Source organism: Arvicola amphibius, chromosome 9 (assembly GCF_903992535.2).
Source record: "Arvicola amphibius chromosome 9, mArvAmp1.2, whole genome shotgun sequence".
Classification (NCBI taxonomy): Eukaryota; Metazoa; Chordata; class Mammalia; order Rodentia; family Cricetidae; genus Arvicola; species Arvicola amphibius.
In genome coordinates this window covers 24,258,864-24,277,844 of record NC_052055.2, presented here as the reverse complement: position 1 = coordinate 24,277,844, position 18,981 = coordinate 24,258,864, and the positions used below count along the sequence as shown (strand labels likewise).

The 18,981-nt window shown below is 42.9% G+C and overlaps 1 protein-coding gene across 1 annotated transcript; it reads left to right on the top strand.

Moving 5' to 3' along the window:
* The first annotated feature begins 1,853 nt into the window (after nucleotides 1–1,853).
* Nucleotides 1,854–14,541, top strand: LOC119823672 (gasdermin-C-like). Its single transcript, XM_042055714.1, has 11 exons — nucleotides 1,854–2,064; nucleotides 2,709–2,892; nucleotides 4,259–4,421; nucleotides 8,013–8,124; nucleotides 10,697–10,816; nucleotides 11,207–11,344; nucleotides 11,466–11,492; nucleotides 12,414–12,553; nucleotides 13,068–13,197; nucleotides 13,652–13,725; nucleotides 14,302–14,541. The coding sequence occupies exons 1-11, from the start codon at nucleotides 1,854–1,856 to the stop codon at nucleotides 14,539–14,541; spliced, it is 1,539 nt and encodes a 512-aa protein (XP_041911648.1).
* Nucleotides 14,542–18,981: the final 4,440 nt, after the last annotated feature.

Here is an 18,981-nt window from a genome sequence, read left to right as displayed (position 1 = left end):
AAGTAGATTTACGATTGTATGTATGGGCAATAACTTCTATAATATTTAATATGTTGTGGTAAAATACATAACATGAGCTCTGCCTTAAACAGGTTTTAAAATATGTAAAAATATATTGTTCCAAACCTTGCTAGCAGATCTGCAGACTTCATCTTGTACAAATGAAACATTAAACTGATTGACTGATAATATCCCTTCCTGTCTCCTCCAGTAGAGAGCAACCTTGCACTCTCTAGGTCTTGGAGAATTTGAGATAATTCATGTAATCGGATCCATGGGTATTTAACGCTTGAATGACATATACTTCAACATCCTTAAGATTTATCAAATTATTAATTATTAATTATTTATTAAATTATCCCTTTAAGGTTGAAACAGTTTACAGTGAGAAGTCACATTTCCCTATCACATTGAAGGACATTTAGATTATTTCTGCATTTTGGTTTTGTGAGTAGTGCTGTAAGGCACACGAGTGTGCTATTTTGTTGGTTTCAGTTCTGTTTTTTCCCCTTGAGGCTGTGTTTTTCTGTGTAGTCCTGGAACTTGCTCTGTAAACCCGGCTGGCCTCGAACTCATAGGTATCTGCCTGCCTCTGCCTCCCAGTTTTCAATTCAACTAAGTTTTTGAGAAATCTTGTTTATTTCTTTAGAGGAGATAACATTTTGCATTCCCACAGTGTACCAGGTTCCATTTTTTAAGCATTAATACTGACAGTTATTTCCTCTATACCTTGTGGTAACAGCACCCTGACAGATCTAATACCTCATTGTGATTTTGGTTCACGTTTTCATTATAAGTGGTGAAACTGAGTTTTTGCTGTCTTATTGGTTAATTACCTTTCTGGTAATTTCTGGTGCTGGGTCTTGAACCCAGGTCCTTATTCATGCCAGAGAAGGATTCTAATCCACTAGGGAAGGAACTGATTGCATTTCTTATGGAGAGAAATGCCTATCCAATGCATGACACTCTCATTTCTTTTTATTTATTGTTATTTTAAATTAGCATGGAATAATGGGTTTCTTTATGGCTTCCTCACGCAGTATACGCTTTGCTCCTGTTCAGCCCACTAGGTTTTCTAGTTCTCCTGACCCATCTCCACAGCCCCTATCTCCCTGAAAATTGTACCTTTCTGATTTCATACTTTATACATACATATTTAATGTGTATCTATGTGTATATTTATGCATATATACACATATTGTATATACTTATATACATATTTATGTAAACATATATACATAAAATGTAGTATGTCTGTGTGAGAGAAGCATGCAATATCTGTATCTCTGTGCTTAGTCTATGTCATCTGGCATGATGGTCATGAGTTCTATCAGTGTGTGGTATAATTTTACTGTTTATGGCTGAATAGACCTTAACCATGCATATATACCAATTTTTTTTTCCATTCTTCTTTTAAAAAAATTATTTATTTTTATGCATATGGACGTTTTACCCGCATACATGTACACTACATGTGTGCTTTGTGTCTGAGGAGGTTAGAGCAAGGCATAGGATGCCCTGGAACTGGAGTTACAGATGTTTGTGAACCTCCATATAAGTGCTAGGATTTGAACTCGTGCCCTCTGGAAGAATAGACAGTGCTGTTAACTTATGAGCCATCCCTTCACCCTCTGCTTCCGTTCATCTTTTGAGGGGCTTTTAGCCTGAGTCTGTATTTTGAGTATTTGGAATAGTTAAAAAAATAACTTGAATGTGTATATCTCTACTGTGTGCCGATGTGTGGGCTCTCACTTTGGTGATTTAGGAAAATATGCCAGGAATCACTGAGAGCCAATTACACTCTTCCTCTTCTCAACTAAACTGTGCACTTCTTTCTGTCTGGTACTAGCAACATGTCCTGCTCATTTGACTGGGTTTGCAAGGATGTCGTCAAAAGGCTTAAAGGAAAAGATCTGCGTCCTGTTAAAAGTCGGTCAGATGCAAGGAAGTTCTGCAATTTTGCGATACTGCAGAAGACTCCTCAGTCCCTGTTTTGGAAATCTGAAGATACTCCAGTTGACTATTCCCTCCTGCAGATCTTAGAGCCAAATCTTCCAGTCCCAGGTATTGTTAACCAAGGATCAGGGAAGTGTAAAAATCAGCATTTTTAGTGGCACAACTTTCCAGAACCCATGAGGTGCGCAGACAGGTAGCTAAGGAGCCATCCTGCTTAAATGCAAAGGACAAGGAAGGTCCTTTGGGAATCCACTCATTTTCTGGACTCTTCCTTGCATTTGGTCATATAATACAAAAGCCTCTTTAGATGGAGAGATGATAACCATGTTACAAAAAAGCAGAGGTTCTTAAAACAACTTTTCAAAATCACGCAGTTCAAGCCGGTAGAATTAGGATCCAGACTGAGGTAAGTCTGTCTGCAAGTCACAGGAATTTTTTTTTTCCAGCAAGAGGCCCCACGGCTGGATTCTGTACTTGGAAGGATGATCCCAAGGGACATCTAGACACTGCACAAATGCTGCTTTTCTTTTCTAGAATTAAAACTATGCTTGCATTGGTTCTGGAATTTTCCCTTTGTAGTAATTTATATTCAAACATTAATTATTATTACATATTTATTATATATGTAATTGTTAGCTAGCTTCTTGACTAAGTATTAATTTAGGAGGAGAACTGGCCTTCTATTTCTTATTTTCCAGATTAGCTGTTCCACAGTGATTCTTGGCTAAACTTCTGTTCCCTTTCTTCTTTAGAGGCTGAAGTGTTAGATACCATTCCCCTTAAACACATTGTATACCAGAAAGTGACGGCTGGAGCTGGTGTCAACGCCATTGTAGAAGGAAAAGTGAACACAGAGTATATTCAGTCCTATGGATATGACATCGAGCTTCAGTGTATAGGCATCCCAAATTCAAAACTGGAAATTCTTCAAAACAGGTGAAATGATAATTCAACAAAGATTTCAGAAGTGTGTTGTAGGGAGGCCTCTTGTGTGTTCCCGGCTGCCCAGACTCCCGAAATAATCACACAAAAACTATATTATTTGCAATACTGTTTGGCCAATAGCTTAAGCATATTGTTAGCTAGCTCTTACATCTAGAATTAACCCATTTCCATTATTTTATATTTTACCATGAGGCTTGTGGCCTCCCGGCAAGTTTCCAGCATGTCTGTCTCCAGTGGCGGCTCCATGGCTTCTCCAAATCTACTTTCTTTATCCCAGCACCCAGTTTAGTTTTCTCTGCCTAGCTCTACTTTACCCTATCAGGCCAAGCCAGTTTCTTTATTAATCAATGGTATTCACAGCATACAGAGGGAAATTACACATCAGATGTGATGTTGTAGGCAAAGAGGCATTGAGCAGGTTTTATGACAACTCACATTTTTTCTACTTAATTTTTTACAAGTCATTGAAATAATGCCTTATAGTACCGTAATAATACTCATTAATACAGAATCACCTGTTATGACAGACGTACAAAGGTTCTGATCTAGTGAAAGTTTCTGTTAATTGTCCAGATGATGGGCATGTAATGAGGAGAGAAGTAGTGGTAAGTGCTTGGAATAGTGATTAAAAGGTGAGGAAGACTGTAACAATCACTTGAACACCACAGTGACTAGGGACTTAGTTGACTTATACGACATCTCTTTTAAGGTATGATTTTGAAGTAGAAATGCATGTTTCATGTGCAGAATTTTGATGTGATATAAGCATGTATGTATAAGTCAGTAACAAACATATCATCCTTCCATTTGGTAGCCATTATTTAATTTTTTTCTTTATTACATTTATTTTTGCACTGTGTGTGTGTGTGTGTGTGTGTGTGTGTGTGTGTATGCACCCTTATGCCATGGCTAAAATATGGAAGTCAGAGGAAAACTTGCAGGAATCAGGTTTCTTCCTTTGCTGTGTGTGTCTGGGAACCAAACTCATGCCAACAACCATCTCTACCTGCTGAGCCATCCTGCCAGCTCAGTAACTGTTATTGTTATGACAAAACATTTACTGTCTACTGTCTCAGCCAATTTTAAGTGCATATTAACATATAGTCAAGTATAAACCACATTGGGCTTTAATGTATCTTCTGGGGCTCTGAATTCATGTCCTCAATGTGCATGGTGAACACTTTATAGACTGAGCCACATCCCCAGCCTGAAGCTGAATCAATCTCTTTAGTGCTTAGAGGCTGGCTCACATTTTCTGTTTTTTTTTTTTTTGTTTTGTTTTCATTTCTCATGATTTGGCCTTTGTTTCTGTGAAATTAGCCATTTGGATCTTTTCATTCTCATTTTACAACTTCAGGAAACTTCTGGAAAAGGAGCCATCATTTGTGAAAGATTACCGGATGGGAAGGTACAGCCTGTATGTGGTGACAGAGGTGTTTGAAGTGACAAAGTGTGAAATGAAGGAGAGCATTATAAGTGGCAGCATAGCAGGAGGGGCAACCATCCCCCAGACTGACATGGTATGGGATAGGGATGGGAAGAAAACAGCGAGTGCAGCCAGGGCAGCCTGGCCTCTCAAGGGCTCTGGGCAGCAGTTTCTAGGGCTCAGAGGGTGGGAGCTATTATTCTCCCTGCTGGTATGTAGTATATGCTGACTCCAGATCTTAGATTGCATTCTTTTTTTTAAACATGACTTTTTATTGATCTTTGAGAATTTCACATCATAGACTCCAATCCCATTCATTTCCAGTCCCTATGTATCTGCCCTTCATCCTTGTAGCATTCCCCCAAAAGAAAACTTAAAAACAAATAATAAAAATAAAAAATGAAAATCACAAATAAAAGTATTAATTAAACAAATAAAATCCCAAACCAAAAGAAATAATAAAAATAAAACCACAAATAAGAACATTAAACAAACAAACAAAACCTTAAAACAAAAAGTAAACAAATAAAACAAAACAACAAAAACCACTTTGCTCTTCCATCTTTTTTGCCTCTCCATCACCTCTTCATGCATCTTAGTGGCAGTGGGAGCTCTGAATTCATGATGCTTTGGTGCATCATGCAGTAAACACTGTTGCCCACACAGCTTTACTTGCAAGTGTTCATTGTGTAGTGTGTTGCTGCTCAGGTTCAAGGACTCCAGTTTCTGGTAGGCCATCAATAATGGACCCTCACTGAAGTCATTCTGGATATCCTGCTATTGCACAAAGTCATGGAGTTCCTCTGGCTATGGTTCTGAAGGACCAGTCCCTTCCCCAGCTCCAGCAGGTCGTAGGTGGGGTAGCTATTGGGGAGTGCCAACTCAAAGCTTTGGGTGTGGGTAGGAGCTGAGTTGGTCAGTAAGGTCTGTTGGGACCAGCCCCTTCAGGTGAGGAGTGAAGCCAGCTCTCCCACACTCGTGGTGAGGAGTGGGATCAGCTTTCCCAAATGGGAAGGGCAGCTATCCTATGAGGGGCCAGGCCAGTGGGGGTCAGGTCAGCTCTATGGTGAGGGTGGGCTGGCTCTCCCTAGACCAGTGAAGGGCAGGGCCAGTCAGTTAGCTCAGTCAGTTAGATTGCATTCTAATGTCCTCATTTATAATGTTTTAATAGATAGGATTAGCAAATATTGATAAATTCTAAACTGGACATAATTATTTGGTACCATGTTTTGTATTGACTAAATGATAGTTTGCTGCGGAAACAGAAAGGTGAGGATTCTGTATTATTTGCACACTGAGATTCCTGGCAGGAAAACATGGAAAAACCTTTATTAAACTGTAGCTATTAATCCACATTCTATAAACATTTGATAAAAAATATTTTTTTGAGATAAGTTCATATATAGCCTAGACTGTCTTACAATGGGCTATGGAGCTGAAGCTGACCCTGAACTCCTGGTCCTCCTGTTTCCACTTCTATTTTATTTATTTATTTATTTATTTATTTATTTATTTATTTATTTAGTTTTTTAAGACACAGTTTCTCTGTGAAACAGTCCTGACTGTTCTGGAACTCACTCTGTAGACCAGGCTGGCCTGTAAATCACAGAGATCCTCCTGCCTCTGCCTTTGGAGTGCTGGGATTAAAGTCATGTGCCACCACCAACCAGCTCTTTCCACTTTCCAAATACTGTGGGTTTATGGGTAATATCCACCATGCCTGACTTTGATAAGAAATGTTTGAAGGGACAAGATTTCAATACCTTTAAGCACATGTGATTTACACAATGTGCTCATCACAAGCAAGCATTCTTTAAAAATTAACATAAAATTCATTTAGTAGCTTAAGTATGGAACACTGTCTTTCCCTTTTCTCCCTGCTGTATTTATATCTGCATTTCTTAAGTATTTTAATTCATCTTATTTTTGGTAATTTCACAGATGTGGAGACTGCATTCCGACGACTCTCACACTGCCCTCTCTGCCCTTCCTCTACACACTCATCAATCCGCCCTCCTCATTTCAAGTTCCTTCCCCCATTCAAGTCTCTTTGTTTTGTAATATGACCCACTGAGTTTTAGAACTCTGTGTGAATATGGTTGTACAACTATCCATGGGAGCATGAAAATTTCTATGATTCTAGCCCCTAATGCCTAAGGACCACTGCAGAGCTGTGGAAGCCTTCAACAGACTTCCATGTGTCTGCAGTGAGCCCCTGCTAACCCTGTGGAAGGGTTGTTCCTGTGTTCAGAAGCTGCACCCAGCTCTAGTTGAACTAGGACCCCTTCTGTTACCTCAGTTGAAAAATCAACACTGAGCGGTCCTAAGACTGAATCTCAAGCACCATTCAGGTGGTCAAAAAATCTGACATCTGGGTAAGAGTAAATAGACAAAAATGCCAACTCAGCAAACACATGTGGATATGGGCAGAGAGCCATTCTAAACTACCAACAACCTAACTCCAGTTGCCTATTGTAAAAACACAACCAAGAACAACAGCAACACATGCACACACAGAGAGAACAAAAGCAAAAAACAATAAAAAACCCTAAAACAAAATAATGTGTCTCCCTGAAAAACTAGTACTCCCGTAGTAATGCTTGCAGGACAAAAACGACCTTACATGACACAAAGACAGTGATTTCAAACATCAATTATAAAAATGTTTAAGTGCTTCAAAAAAGATATGCTAAATGCCAGGATGAAGACTAAAAAATAGTTGAATGGAATAAGGAATTTGATAATGAGATTTTTTTTAAGAAAATCCAGATTGTAATAAATTTGAAATGACAAATTCAGGAAGTTGAGCACCTTAGTGGAAAGTCTCAGCAACAGAACAGATCAAGAGAGAGATCCTGAATGTGACCAATTCCAGCTGATGACAAACCCCATAAACATAATGTCTTAGTTAGGGCTTCTATTGCTGCAATGAAACACTGTGACAAAAAGCAAGTTGTGAATGAAGAGTTTATTTGGCTTACACTTCCACATTGCTGTTCATCACTGAAAGAAATCAGGGTAGGAACTCAAACAGGGCAGGATCCCAGAGGCAGGAGCTGATGCCGAGGCCATGGAGGGGAACTGCTTACCGGCTTGCTTCCCATGGCTTGCTCAGCCCACCTTCTTATAGAACCTAGGACCAGCAGCCCGAGGATGGTACCACCTACCATGGATGGGGCCCTCCCCCATAGATCACTAAATAAGGAAGAGAAGGAGTCTCACCCAGCAGCTGACAGAGAGCACGCACCTACCACAGAAACCCAGATGTGAATACTGTGGGAGCAGTAAGCACTGAGGGCCAAAAAGAATGAGACCCTCAACTCAGAGGGAGACAGGAAATCATATCCCTAGTTTGGAAAAATCAAGACATTGTAATAAGGCTGGTTGTGTGACTCAGTGGTAAATACTGGCCTGGTATCATGGTGCTCTGGGTTCAACTGCCCGGCCTCTCCAGGCACACGTCCTGAATTTCAATGTAGGTTAATGCTGTCATACAAGGGGAGAAGCAGAAACTGGACATGGGGACTGGGAGGAAGAGGAAGTGAGGGATTGCTAGTGTTTTCTCATGAGCTTTCTAGATTTATTTGACTTTTCAATTATAGGCATATGTTGCCTTGATTAAAATTAAACATCATTTATATGAGACAATGCACTATAAACCTCTAGAAATGTCTTGTCTCTCCAGGGCCAAACCCAGGGAAACTGGGAAAGGAAGACAACGGATTCAGTGCCTATCCAAGAGGGTACAGTGGTGGCCTACAAGAAGAAACGACTGGTCATTGAGAATGACACTTGTGGTGAGCAGACTTGGGGGCCAGGTGGGGGTATGGTGTCCAAAGAATTGACTCTCCTTTCCTCTTGACTATAAGCCAGAGGAACACTGTCCCAACCACATGTCCCACCATCTTATCTGCCTCTAAGCACGGCAAAGCTCACCTACTGCTAGCTGTAGATGCAGCGATAGCCTTCCTCATGGGAAGGGATGTAACTTGGGGTGTTCAAATGGAGGTGTCTTTAGCTGGATGAAGCCCAGGCCCAATTCCAGCCATTTCTAGTCATTCATCTCTAGTCAGTCAATGTCCTGCTAACTCTTAAGCTCATTAGGGAGCCACAGGCCCACCAGGTGATCCTTAAAGTCCATTAATACTCCATAATGGAACATAAAATAATATGAAACTGTAGGCAGAATGCCTAAACAACAGAGCACAGGAGTTTCCCCATGGCCTTGAAATGTACAATCCTCCAAATACACACACACACACACACACACACACACACACACACACACACCTTGGGTTCAGACTCTGCAGTGGGGCAGAAGTGTCTGTGTTAGGCATGGATCTGTGTTTTATTTGAGTGTCAGACATGAGTAGGTCTCAGAGCTCCAAGTTCCTCCTCAATGTGAAGGGCAGCTCCTCAGAAAAGTGGGGATGTCTTTCATGCATGTGCATGCATACATATATGCACATGTGCACGCATACCCACATATGGACACCTCTCTCTTTCTCTCTCTCTCTCTCTCTCTCTCTCTCTCTCTCTCTCTCTCTCTCTCTCTCTCTCTCTCTCTCTCTCTCTCTCCTGAAATGTCTACTTGTAAATTCTGGTCAAGGGAAAGAACTACAATCAATCCTCTAGTTGGCAGCAATAGACAAGGAAGCATTTACACAACAGTATAATTAGTGTGTGATGGCTTCTAAGGAAAGATTATCTACACTCTATTACTACCCTTGACTGAGCCATAGGGTGGGGCATGGGTACATTATAAAACAGTTAGTGGATGGTGGCTTCTAGAGGAAGATTGTGCACACTCTACCAGGAACCTGGACTGAGTTATAGGGCAGGTTGTGGGTACAAGGTCAGAGATGCCTTTGAAATGCCTGGCAGAAATGTCCTTACTGTTACAGATCATGCTAAATGAAAAGAGCTTTTATTTACAGAGGGAAAGATAATGAACCTGTTACTAAAAAACATTAACAGCAAATAAACAAAAACCAGATCTGATAGATCAGATGTTGCACCCAGAAAACCAAAGCCATGTTTGTGGAGGCCGAATCCAGGGATGTTCCCTGGAAGATAAACTGCAAAGACTGAGGTGTGCACGGAAGGAGAGAAGTGATGACCCGTTTGGAGGACACTTAGGGGAGCTGACTAAAGGGGACCTGTGTGAGAGGAGGGGACTCTGGGGTGAGGGCTTCTGGATATGCAGAGAATGTTGTCAGGTCAGGAAAGAGCTTGGTGAACAGAGACTGAAGACAGGTTGGGGCCAGATGCATTGCTCGTCCCTTACCTCTTGTCTTCAAGTCAGCTTTGGGGGAAAATCTCATTCCCCTTACACAGGAGAACGCCTGTTTTCTCTGAATCTGGTGGCCAGTGATATGCCAATCATTAAGTCTTTTTGGTCTGTTAATAGGACTAAATTTGTGCTTGCCAATCAGCATATAGTCCCAGTTGGTCCCTTATCTGCTGTGCCTGATTGTGTAAACAAGATGCCCTGCTCACCCTCTAGTGCTCAGAATGTGAACTGCAGACACTCTTTGAAGTCTGCTTTTTGTTTAACTTCCTTTAGCTCACATGTTAAATGTTGACATTTTCTTTCCTAGGCTCATTTCATGGGTTAAATGCTGAACTTTTTGTTAGGCAAGTTTCAGACCTCAGCACATCTCTATGAAAGTAATGTAGAACAATGCAAGATTGCCAGATTGAGAGTGGATAAGGAAGTTCTAGTTAGTAACCGAAGGCTAACAAGAAGCCTACATGACAGGGCAGGAGGAAGCCAGTCTACTTTACCTCATGGAGTGTTTGTTTATTTCTATTTTATGAGTATTTGTGTTTTGTCTGCATTTAAATGCACAATGTGCATTCAGACCCAAGAAGGCCAGAAGAGGGCAATGCCATGTGGGTGCGGTCATTTGCAAGAGCAGCAGTGGCTCTTAACAGTTGATCTTGCTCTCCAGCCCTCATGGGTAGTTCTTGAATGTCAGAGGGCACAATGCTTATTTAAAATGCAGGATTCAGGCTGGTGAGCTGGATTGGCTGGCAAAGGTGTCTGTTGCCAGGCCTGACGCCTTGAGTTCCAGCTCCAGGTCCCACATGTTGGAAGGAGATAACTCGCTCCCAGAGTTGTCCTCTGACCTCTGCATGGGCTCTGTGACATGCACACACCATAAATAAACATATAAAGAAACACAATACAATAAAATAAAATGACAATTTTAGGATAACTGTCAAAAGTACCAATTAAAGGTCAAGAGGCTAGTGTTTAGGTTGACATCATCCCTGGGGTTTGGCCTGAGAGTCCGTAAATGGGGTGCGGGAACTACTCTAGCAGGTGTAACTGCATCTCTCCTAACTGAGTCTCTTTCCCATCAGCCATTCTTCTTTTTGACAATGCTAAGAAGAAAAACTTTCTAGGAGTGCTACCTAGGATGCTAAGAGGGTCTGCTCCCTCAGACAAGGATGAGGTATTCTATTGTGCAAGCACTGTGATAGGTATGTCTTTTTTGACACGGTCTCCTGGGGATGGATTTATCATATGGAATTTCTCATAAAAGTAGAATTGCAAGATGAAAAGCAAAGGTGGATAGAGGAGCTGGGAAGGTGTGAGGCAGGAGAAGGGGTGGGGTGAGTGAGTCGTGGTGAGTGAACCGTTCACTTTCTCTTTCCAGAGCCTTCATCTAGACGTCAGCTAGGTGAGTGAAGGGTCCTGGGGGAATGAGAGTGGAACCTGCTCCCTCATGCTGACAACTGAATAACAAAACCCTCCTGATTGACTTTGCCATAGACTTGAGATTGGTCTTTTGCACAATTTTTTTTTTGGGCGGGGGGAAGTAAGGTCAAATACTAATTCTTGGGTGGCGCAATATATTTTCTTTTTTTTAGACTGGGATATCAATTACATCTCTCCAATTGGTGAGTGTGTGTTTGGTGGGGTTGTTGTGGAAGGAAATCCAGGTGATGCTCCTGTGGTCAACCCTAGCCCTGTCTCTGGTTCCTGCGGGATGGGAAAGGTCATGGAAGGCCAGTGTGGAGAAAGCATAGACTGGGGATGGGGCAGGAGGAGATGGCAGGAAAGAGATCCAGTGTGTCTCAAGAATAAAGTGAGGATGAAGAGAGATGATATCTTGTCTTCTCTTTCTAGGAAGGATAGAAGAACCTTACCATCAAGGTAAGTGGTTTCCTTCCTTCCTTCCTTCTTTCCTTCCTTCCTTCCTTCCCTCCCTCCCTCCCTCCCTTCCTCCCTCCCTCCCTCCCTTCTCCCCTTCCTCCTTCCTTTCTTCCTCCCCCCCCCCCTTTTTTTCTTTTTAGAAGATACCTGGGTGTCTGGCAGGTAACCACTGGCTTGAGAGTCAAATGAGAACTGTCTTTGGGATTCAGAAAATCGAGGTCTATTTTCACATTTGTAGTTAGTTCAGCTCACACATGCACAACTGTGCGCTCTAGAGTACAGCGAGGACTTAGGAGGAAGCAGCATTCCTCCAGCATGCAAGGTGAAATACTGGGATGAAAGCACCAGTGTCTTTGCGGCTTCCGCTACGGCATCCTCTCACAGTCACAGATCACCCGGAGGACACTTGGGAGAACCAGAGCATCCTGAAATGCAGTGCTGGGCTAATTCTTCATAGACGGTGGAGATACTTATTAATTAGTGTAGCTTCTGCATGCCAGGTGCCTGGTGAACACAAACCCCTTGATTCCTCAAGATGTCCCCATTTGTCACATTGCAACCTGATCCTGAAACACTGAAGACTGTCATCTCTTTGGTCTACAGTACATTTTCTTTCTGACATATCCCAGAAATGCACACTTGGTCACTTTTCTCCCACTGTGATAAGCAGTTGTCAGGATTTCCATCTCCTCTCCCAGTGCTGTGTCCCCTCCTTCCAGAGTGCCAAAGCTGCCACTATTCTAGTGTTTTCTAGCTTCATGAGAGTTGCCTCACTGGGGTTCAAGCAGGCTATCAATGGAGATGCTTTTAGCCACCAGAAATGGTACTGAAGGGCAAGGGCTTACCATTCCACAGGTATTTAATTGAGGAATTGCTCTCACTTTCTGATTGTTTTTTTCAAGTTGCTCTCAATTTGTGTAGATTTCAAGCACCTACAAAATGAGGTTTCCCAGATAACACAGGAACTGGCCATGCTTTCAAAGGATGTTCAAGAAATTGTGTTCTCTAACCTTCAGCGCATGCTTAGTAACAGGAAGAATCCGAATGACCTGATTAGCATGGTAAGAGTTCCATAGTAGCCTAGAGATGATCGAACCTGGAAGGGTCAGTTGGGTGATGGGGATTCCAAGATACATGGGGGAGGAAGGATGTACATAATAATCAGGAGACCGAGAAAGATGTCAAAGATAGGGGATTCTGACTCCATTCATAACAATGAGGGCTCGCAGTATGGCCCCTGAATTCTGCTCAGGATCACCCAGGAAGAGGAAGAACCCCAGCCCATACCTTCTAACTCCTCTGGACATAGGTATATTACACAACAGTGATTTGATCCAGATGTGGGAAACTGAAGGTACTTGCAGGAGGTTTGCTAGTTTAAGACCTTCTGGGCTACATGGCTAGTTCAAAGCTGCCTTGGGCAACAGCCTGAGACCCTGTCACACAAAAGAGAAAAAAGAAGGGAAAAAGAGTCAGGTTGTAGCTTCATGATAGAGGACTCATTCAGAATATATAAAGCCATCCTCTTCCCAGCACTGAGAATGCTGTTATTAACAGAATATCTGTCTCCTCTAGCTGGAAATGGATCAGTTGGGGCATATGGATGGCCCAGGTGGTGCGATCCTAGATCAGCTGCGACAGGACTCCATACCCCCATGGATTGACTTCAGGAACCTCCTTCTTTATCTCCTTCAAGCCCTAATGGGTAAGAATGATTTGAGGGAAGTGTGGAAGAGTCCTCGTGTTGGCTCTCACAGGGCTGTTCCAGATGCCACCTCCCCAAAGCTCTTGAGTTATCATGGTCATTCTCACCTCACCCTCCTCTCTAAGGTCAGCAAGGCTAGAATGATAACAGTTCATGGACCGCAGATGGAGATTGAGTTGTAGAAAGTAGGCAGTCATCAAGCTTCTAGCACATTATTGGTGGAAGATGATTCCTGCCTCAGCCCTTAGATTTTCAGGCTCTGAGTCATGTCCCTTTGGATTCTGTGCCCATCTCAAGGGCAGGAGAACTTTCTAGGGCAGTGAGCTTGACCTTTGAGACCAATGGGGGCATGACGCTATGTCCTAGAGTTCTTCTCTCATTGGCTGTCTTCGTTCATGGTGAGAGGAAAAAGTTGAGTCTGTCACTTTGTTTCCTCATGTGTCTTTTCTCCCAGTGCTGAATGAAACCCAACTCAGTCTGCTGGCCCAGTCTATGGAGAAGAGGCTCCTCCTCCATCAACGAGAGCTGGTAAGAAACCCCCATGAGCCAACATTTAGGGAGGGAGACAAGAAAGGAGGAATGGAAAGAGTATTTTAGAAGAAATCCAGTTGGGAACCTCCTAGTTGCCTTCTCCCTCTGGGAAGCAGGCAGGTGGGGCTTGATCCTGTCAGGAGCATTTCTGTTTTTATGGTTGCCTGGGTCTAAACTAGCCACCTCAGAAGGCAGCTCTGTAGGAACTCATGGGATGAAAGTCTTCTTTGTTTACAGTTGCCATTTGTAAGTTGTCTTTTTCTTCCCATATGTTTATATGTAAATACAAATATGTCTAGACATATACAAACATTTGCACGCACGCACGCACGCACGCACTCACGCGCGCGCACACACACACACATACACACACACACACACAGATGCCACCCCTGTGCAGCATAGATTTTATTATTACTATGATATAGCTCAGGAACCAATGCACACTGGCTTCAGTTATTTCTTATTTCATTATTCTGTGTGTCTCCTGGCTGCTAGGACAGAATATTTTTCACCCTGGTGTCAGAGCCTGGTCTTTCCAACCTGAGAGTTTTCCTTCTATTTTTCTTCTAGGTAAAGAGCATCCTGCAGCCGAACTTCAAGTATCCCTGGAACATCCCCTTTACTCTCCAGCCTCAGCTTCTTGCCCCACTCCAGGATGAGGGCTTGACCATTACTTATAAATTGCTGAAGGAGTGTGGCCTGGAAATGGAGCTGAATAATCCCAGGTCAACGTGGGATCTGGAAGCCAAGATGCCCCTGTCTGCCCTTTATGGGAGCCTGTCATTTCTGCAGCAACTTGTAGAAGCCTAAATCTCCCTCAAAGCCTAGTCCAGTCCATGCTGAGTCCTGGATGCATTTGAGATATGGCACCACAGCAGCCATGGGAGTGGTGTTTTTTGATCATGTTCTAGGTGGTGGGAAAAAGAATGCTAAGGGTTTTTCTTCTTTTGGTATCATTAGTCATTCACAATCATATAAATAATATCTATATCTTGATCATATTCTCCTCCCCACATTGTCCTTTTTTTTTTAAAAAAATCCATCTCCTTTCTAGTAACTTCTCACTCAACTTTTTAAAAACTCTCTGATGCATTTAATTAGGGTTGTTTGCATGAGTGTGGAATTATTAACCTGAGTAAAGGTAACTTTTCAGAGGCTACACTGCTGAGGCTTGACTCTTCTTTCCCCTAACTGCCTACAGTGTCTTTTAGGACAGAGAGAATGTCGGGGGTCTTGGGCTCTCTTGGTCTTGTGCAGGTAGTCATTGCTCCTGTGAGTTCATGCGTGTAATAGCCATTCCATATCATTGCCATGTCCACAAATAAGTTTGCTGGTATCTGTGAAAACTCTTCAGATAGTAGCCTAAAGATCTAAACATTTTTCTGTGTAAAAAAATGAAATAAATGCTACTTTTAATTAATTGTGTGCATTGTGAATTGTTTTTGGTGAAAGGTGCTGGTGTCAGAAACTTTGAAATGCATCATGAATAAACTGGGAATGTTTTAAGTAGACAGTCAATCATATGATAAATATGACTTTCCCCAGGCATTCTTACTCATTTTATCCTCCTCTCTCCCATCCCATCCCCTTTCTAATTAGATCCCCCCCCCATTTTCTCCACTTCCACTATTACTTGTATCCTGTTGTTCTCTTCTATCGCCCCCTACTGCTCTACTCCTACAAAGGCACCCTTTTCCTTTCCTGGTTTTTGTAGTTGCTCCAAGATTTGTACTAACATCTGAAGATTTGGAGCTGGAAGGCTCAAATGAGAGAACACACTTGTGTCTTTCTGGGTCTGGGTTATCTCTAGTTCTAGCCATTTATCTTCAGATTTCATGAGGTCATTTTTTTTTTTTTTTTTTTTTTTTTTTTTTTTTTTTTTTTTTTTTTTTTTTTTACAGCTCAGCAGCATTCCACAGCGTACCTACAACACATTTTCATTATCAGCTGAAGGATAGCCCAGTTGTTTCTATTTCTTATTGTGAGTAGAACAGCAGTAAAGATGGCCAAGCAAAGGACTCAGCATCCTACTCCATGGATTCTTGCTCATGAATCTGAGGGTATCTGGATGGAACGTCACACTGATTTCCAGGCTGATGATGCCACTTTGCAATTCCACCAGATTACTGCAAACTAAGTAACTTAAAAGGAAAAAAAAATCCATTCCTCTGTAGCTCTGGATATCAGAAGTCAAGGCATCACCCCGTCCCTCTCAGGGCTGCAGTGAGAATGGACACAGGATCTTCCTCATTTCTGGTGATTGCTGGCTGTCCTTCACATTCCTTGGCTTGTGGCTACATCATTCTAATTTCTGCCTCTATCTTGACTGCCCTCCTTCCTTGAGTGTCTTTACTTCTGTGTCTGTCCTCCCTCCCCTAAGGACACTGGTCCTTGGAATTTAGGCCCCCCTCCAATCCAGGATGACTATCTAACGAAATATGTCTACAGAAATTGCATTTCTAAATGTTAAATTCTGAGGCTCAAGATGATTTGGTGTACCACGTAAGCGTTACTGACTTTAGGAGCCTTGGGAGGAAACTAGTATCTGAAGACGCTGCATATGTGATGTGAATTTGGTGTGGGTGTCGTCTCTGCCTTAGTCACTGTCCTATTGCTGTGAAGAGACACCGTGACCATGGCAACTCATATAAAGCAAGGCATTTCATTGGGGCTTGCTTCCATTTTCAGAGGCTTAGTCCATTATCCCCATGGCAGGGAGCATGGCCCTAAGCAGGCAGACATGATAGCTGAGAGTTCTACATCCAGATCTGGAGGCAGCCGGAAGAGAGAGTCACTGGGTCTGACTTGAACTTCTGAAACCCTAAAGCCCACCCCCAGTGACACACTTCCTCCCACAAGCCCACACTTGCTTCTAAGACCAAACCTCTAATTCCTTTCAAGTAGTGCTATCTCTAATGACCAAGCATTCAAATATATGAGCCCATGGGGGGGGGCATTCCTAATTCAAAACACATGGGCTCCCAGCAGTCAGGATATGTCAGGGAGTGTCTCACCTACAGGCACTTAAAAAGCAGCTCTGGATGCACGTGGATAAAGTCGGACCTGCTGGAAATTGGGTGGCCAGTTTTGGATTCCTCGTGGCCCGGAGAAAGCTGTTCGCATTTCATCCAGGAAACATTAGAAGCCATTGGTGATGACTTCTGACTGCAAAGGGACTGGAAACGAGCAGACTCTAAGTCGGCCATGGAAGCTGCTCTCGTTGTCCAGGTCCTGTACAGTGGATTTCAAAAGGTAAGCACTCGGCAAACAATGTGCTAGTTGATCATGCTTGCCAACTTGACACACCCGGTAAGAGGCAACCTCAGCTGATGGCCTGCCTCTGCCAGATTTGCCTGTAGGCATGTGTGTGGAGTATTTTCTTGATTGTTAATTGAGGTACGAAGGCCTAGCTCACTGCGGACAGGGTCGCTTCTAAGCAGGTGGTGCTGTGTAACAGGAAGGCCGCTGGTTTGTTCCCAAATAACCACACAGAAACTGTATTATTTAAATGACTGCTTGGCCCGTTAGCTCTAACTTCTTATTGGCTAACTCTTACATCTTAATTTAACCCATCTCCATTAATCTGTGTATTGCCACGTGGCAGTGGTTTACCGGGAAAATTTCAGCATGTCTGACTCTGGTGGCCCTGCCCCATAGCGGCTCTCCCACTCTGCCTTCTTCCTCCCAGCATTCAGTTCCATCTTCCCTGCCTACCTAAGTTCTGCTCTATCAACAGGCCAAGGCAGTTTCTTTATTCATTAATGGTAATCACAGCACACAGAGGGGACTCCCACATCAGTTCTGGGTTGTATAAGAAAACTAAGTGAACAAGCGGGGGTGGGGTGGGGTGGAGTGGGGGGGGGCAGTGAGCAGTGCTCCTCTGTGGGCTCTGTTTCAGTTTTTGCCTTCAGGCTCTTGCCTGGACTTTTCCAACGATGACTGTGACCAGTAAGCCAGATAAACCCTCACTTCTGGACCCAGAGGACAGACTCGTCGTCTCTGCTAGGTCCCTCTTCTTCCCAATGTAGCCATATTGAGTAATCTCCTTTTCCGATTTCTGCTTCGAGTTTGACTCTTTTAATTGACTTATTGAAGATGGTTCCCAGACTTGACATGGGGCACAGGTTATAAACCTCAAGTCTGATAACACTAGGACTGTCTTGGAGGCAATTTAAAGAAAATTTATGGGTTTTTAACATTTTATCGTTGTGGTTGATTAACTGAAAGACTAACATAATTGTGTAGTGAAATTCCAGTTTCTGCCAGCAGATGGCAGCATTGTCCAGCAGCAAACTGGTGGTTGGCATCCTCCCCCCCCCCCCCCCTTTTCATTGCCCTCCCTGTTGGGTTAAAGGTGGAAAGGGATGCGAGAAACTGGACGAGACAGAGGGGTTAACACTGGTCTCTTTTTCCATCCTGAAGCAGGCTCTAACTCTTAGACACTGCCTCGCTTGTGTTAGACAGCTCCCTCTAACATCTCAGAAGGGAAAACTTGAGTTATGGGGAACCTGGAACTATTTTCAATATTTTAGAAAATATGACTTGGTAAGATGTCAGCTGCTCAGGCTGCAACTATTATGGGTTATGTGATAAATCAGATTGTCTCATGCTGAGCGAAGACTTCAACTAGAAGTGTTAGATGCTGTATAGTGAGTAGGGAACTATTTGTCAATGAATTCAGTCAGCCGTAAAACCCATCCAAAATCTGAGTAATTAGTTGATACACAAGAAAGCAAAGTATTAAAAAAAAAAGCAAAAACAAAAACAATAAAACAAACAAACAAAATCAAGATTCAGTATCTTGGTGGGAACACCAGGACTGTTTAGATATTGAAAAGTTGCCTCTCATGAGGGAGTTGGAAGGATCTGGCTTTGGGGATGGTGATGGCTGGCTTTCAAACAGTTTTTGTTTGTTTGGTTTTTGTTTGTCAAGGCAGGGTTTCTCTGTAGCTTTGTCTCCTGTCCTGAAACTTGCTCTGTAGACCAGGTTGGCCTTGAACTCACAGAGATTCACCTGCCTCTGCCTCCTGAGTGCTGGGATTAAAGGCGTGCCTGGCTTGAAGTAAAATTCTCAGAGTTTTGTATTCTCTATCTGTCTGTCTGTCTGTCTGTCTGTCTGTCTCTGTCTCTGTCTCTGTCTCTGTCTCCCTCACCCCCTTGCTCTCTGAACTCAGGATCTGGATATGCTAGGCTAACACTGCATACAGAACTACATCCTAGCCCATCTTTCTATTGGGTTAAGTTAAATGA